This window comes from Primulina tabacum, chromosome 9 (assembly GCF_025594145.1).
Source record: "Primulina tabacum isolate GXHZ01 chromosome 9, ASM2559414v2, whole genome shotgun sequence".
Classification (NCBI taxonomy): domain Eukaryota; kingdom Viridiplantae; phylum Streptophyta; class Magnoliopsida; order Lamiales; family Gesneriaceae; genus Primulina; species Primulina tabacum.
Window position 1 is genome coordinate 19,841,151 of NC_134558.1, and position 3,714 is coordinate 19,844,864.

The 3,714-nt window shown below is 45.4% G+C and overlaps 1 protein-coding gene across 1 annotated transcript; it reads right to left on the reverse strand.

The window, feature by feature from the left end:
• Positions 1–1,647: 1,647 nt before the first annotated feature.
• On the reverse strand, positions 1,648–2,107 carry LOC142504287 (uncharacterized). The gene is made up of 2 exons (XM_075617172.1): positions 2,006–2,107; positions 1,648–1,923 (listed from the first exon to the last, which is right to left on the reverse strand). Exons 1-2 carry the CDS (start codon positions 2,105–2,107, stop codon positions 1,648–1,650), a joined length of 378 nt encoding a protein of 125 aa, XP_075473287.1.
• Between the last annotated feature and the right edge of the window lie 1,607 nt (positions 2,108–3,714).

Genomic DNA, 3,714 nt, shown 5'->3' on the forward strand with positions numbered 1-3,714 from the left:
GACCATTTGATTGAGGGTAAGCAACATAAATGAAAGACTGAGTGATCTTCATTTCTTGGCAACAGGACATGATTTCTCTTCCTTGAAACTGCCTTCCATTATCTGAAATTAGTCTCATGGGAACTCCAAACCGGCATACAATGTTTTTCTACCCATTTGGAAAAAAATCGTCGACGGCCACCAAAAGAAATTTCTTCTGAGCCCGGGCAACTGGAAAGGGACTGACAATATCCATCCCCCACTGATCAAATGGGCAGGATGCCCAGATAGGATTAATTGGAATGGCCGGAATGTGTTGAAAATTAGAATGATGTTGACAACCATAAGATGCCCGAACCAATTGAGCAGAATCTTGATTCATTCTTGGCCACCAAAATCCAGCAAGCATTGCCTTTCGGGCCAACGCTATTCCCACAAGATGCTCCCCACAACATCCTACGTGTACTCTACTCCTTCCTCATCCAGACATTTCAGCAGAGGTCCCTGTTATGATCTCCTGTACAAAATGTTATTTAAGAATACAAACCTGGAAGCCTGCTTTCTGATTTTTTGGGCCTGATCTTGATCATCTGGTAGTTGGCCCTGGGTCATGAACTCGATGAAAGGTGTCATCCATGAGTCTCTTTGCACCAGTAGCGGCTCTTCCTCAGTAGAAAGAATGAGTTGGGTGAAAAGTACTATCTCCCGGGTGCTTCTGTCAGAGAGGCAGCCATTTTTGCCAAGGCATCTGCTTCACCATTTTTTCTCGGGGGATTTGTTCAATGCCTCAATCCAGGAAGGATTCTGCCTGAGCCAAAATAAGCCCCAAAATTTGAGCATCTTTTTATCCTTAGTTTCATAAGCTCCCTTTATCTACTGAGTTACGAGCTGTGAATCAGAATAAAAGATGATACGGGAAGCTCCTGCTTCCCTGGCAGCACGCATACCAGCCAGAACAGCTTCATATTCTGCTTCATTATTGGTCACTCGGGAGTCGATTCTCAAGGCCAATTTAATTTTTTCTCCCGGGGGGCTATTACTACTACTCCCACTCCACATCCAGAGAAGCTAGACGCCCTATACACAAATACTCTCCAAACCTCTTCTTTATCAGGCTGAATAATCTCAGACAAGAAATCTGACAGGGCCTGCACTTTGATGGCAGCTCGGGGCTTGTACTCAATGTCATATTCTCCCAACTCCATCTTCCACTTTATCATCCTCCCGGATACTTCTGAATAAGTCATAATCATGTAGCAAATCTCTAACTTGTACATCAATTACTTTGTCATTCTCAGGACAAAAATGCCTCTTCTTCTGCTTAATAGGTTGAGATCCCGGGAGTATGTTCAGATGATGCTCAGCTATCACGGGTGAGATCCCGATCAATTCTTGCTGGGACCAGGCAAAAGCATTAACATTATATTTTATATAGTTTAGTAAACTTACCCGAGTGGATAATTCGAGATCTCGAGCCACTCGGATCTCCCTTCCTGGCCCTATTTTCACCACTTCCTGCTTCTCCTCCGCTACAAAATTAACTTCCCCCTCTTCTACTACCCTCTCCGCATCCTCAACACCACTTATTCTCTTCCCCTCCATCCTCGCCTTATTCTGATCTACCCAGACCGCTTCCACATAATATTTCCGAGAAGAAGGCTGATCTCACTAGATTTCTCCTACTTGATTCACCATTGGGAATTTTATGTTCTGATGATATGTGGATGCTACAGCCCTTAGCTCATTCATGGCCGACCGTCCCAATATAATATTATATGATGATGGGGCTTCCACAACAGTGAAGGTGGTCATGAAATTCTTCTTCAACTCCTGAGTACCTAGAGTCAAAAGTAGAATAATCTCTCCTTCTAGGTAGACGGCGTGGCCAGCAAAGCCAAAAAGATCAGTTTCCACGGTCTCCAGCTGATATCCTTGCAAATCTATCTGCACCAGCCTTGAAAATAATATTTACAGAACTTCCCGAATCAACAAAAAACATCATGATGTCATAATTGGCCACCCGTGCCTGGATTAACAGGACATCATTGTGAGGGAGATTAACACCCTTGAGGTCATCCGGACCAAAACTGATAACTGCTTCACTCCTCATCATTCCTTCCACCTCCATACCATCCCTCCTACTTCTTCATGACTTCTTTGCCCGATTTGAATCGCCATCAGTAGATTTTCCAGAGATCATTTTTATTATCCCTAAGACAGGGGGTGAGGCCTTCTTCCTCTTGGGCTCCGAATTCTTCATCCTATTTGGGGCATCTCTCGATTCCTCCTGGGCACTTGGTCCTGGCTGCCGAGTTTTCCATGGTGGCAATCTTGGCCTCTTAATGGGTGGATTATATATCCCACGACAGCAGGCAGGATATAATTTTTTTTCAGCTTCCGGCAGTCCTCTGTGTTATGAAAACACACTTTATGAAGGGTACAGTATCCCATCCTCTCGGGTCTAATAAATTGTTGTGGAGGGGGCATTGTCCCTGCTACACTCTTGGACATCCCGGTCCCGGGTGATTTTCAGGGGCACATGATGAGAAAAAACCCCGGGGTTACCCCTTATCCGTCCTTTTTCCTCGAGTTTAGACACTCGGTCGCCCCTCTCTCTCCTCAAAGCCTCCCTCTCCTGCTTCTGAGCCTCCTCCATATTGATGTATTTTTCCGCCCGGGCCAACAGAACTTCGAAATCCTTGGACGCTTTCTTGGATATCGATAAAAAAAGTTCCCCTTCTCGTAAGCCCCGAGTAAATGCAGTAATTTTTGTCTCGGGAGCACAAGAGGGACGTCCAGAGAAACTTGGTTGAATCTCCGGATATAAGCTCTCAAACTTTCTTCCGGGTTTTCTTTACCTCAAAAAGACCGAAGGTAGTTTTCTTGTATTTTTTGCTGCTGCTAAAGTGGTGCAAGAATACCTTCTGGAAGTCCTCGAAGGATTGTATACTCTCAGGGGCTAGTCCCTCAAACCATCTTTGGTCTGAGTCAACCAAATTCGTTAGGAACACTTTGCACTTAATCTTGCCAGCATAACAGTGCATCATAGCCATGTTTTCAAACTGGGCCAAATGCTCCTCAGGGTCAGCACTGCCATCATATTCCTTGATTTTGGCAGATTTAAAATGCCCGGGCAGAGGTTCCCGGACAATGGAATCTACAAAGGGGCATCCTTTGGTGATTATCCTAGCATGATTCTGACTCTCCATTCACCCCTCCAGAATCCTCATCTTCTCCCTCAGTTCTTCCAACTCCTCGGCCATAGTAGGAGACTTAGAACGAGCACTAGACTCCCTTTCTTCCATCCTCACTTCCTCCTCCCTCGCTTCTTCCTCTCGCTCCTGCTCCCCTTTAGGCTGTGTAGCATGATGAGAAGGGGATTTTCTTGCTACGGCCTTCTTTACTACATCGGATATAATCTGAGCCAAGTCTTTCGAGGACAAAGTGATAACAGGTGGAGGTCCTATGGACGGAGGACCACCTTGCCCAGAGGTAAGTGCATTATCTCCAAGAACCAGGGAAATGTCTTGATTTGTCCTTCTTGTAGGAGCCATATCTAAGTCTTGAGCTCAATTTCCCACAGACGGCGCCAATGATGATACCTGGATGAATCAGGTGAGCAGGGTCGGGGCAATCCACCAGATTTGATAAGAGTTTTCTTTTAAGGAAAAAATAAGCAAGGGAAATGGCTTCAACTATAACCTGCAAACCAGAAGATGAACTCGTGAATGGGCG

Excerpts from the sequence above, each read along its gene's own strand:
- LOC142504287 (XM_075617172.1), bottom strand. The coding sequence starts at position 2,107 with ATGGAGGTGGAAGGAATGATGAGGAGTGAAGCAGTTATCAGTTTTGGT. Across the intron at positions 1,924-2,005 it reads ATGATGTCCTGTTAATCCAG|ATAGATTTGCAAGGATATCA; the intron begins GCACGGGTGGCC and ends AGGCTGGTGCAG.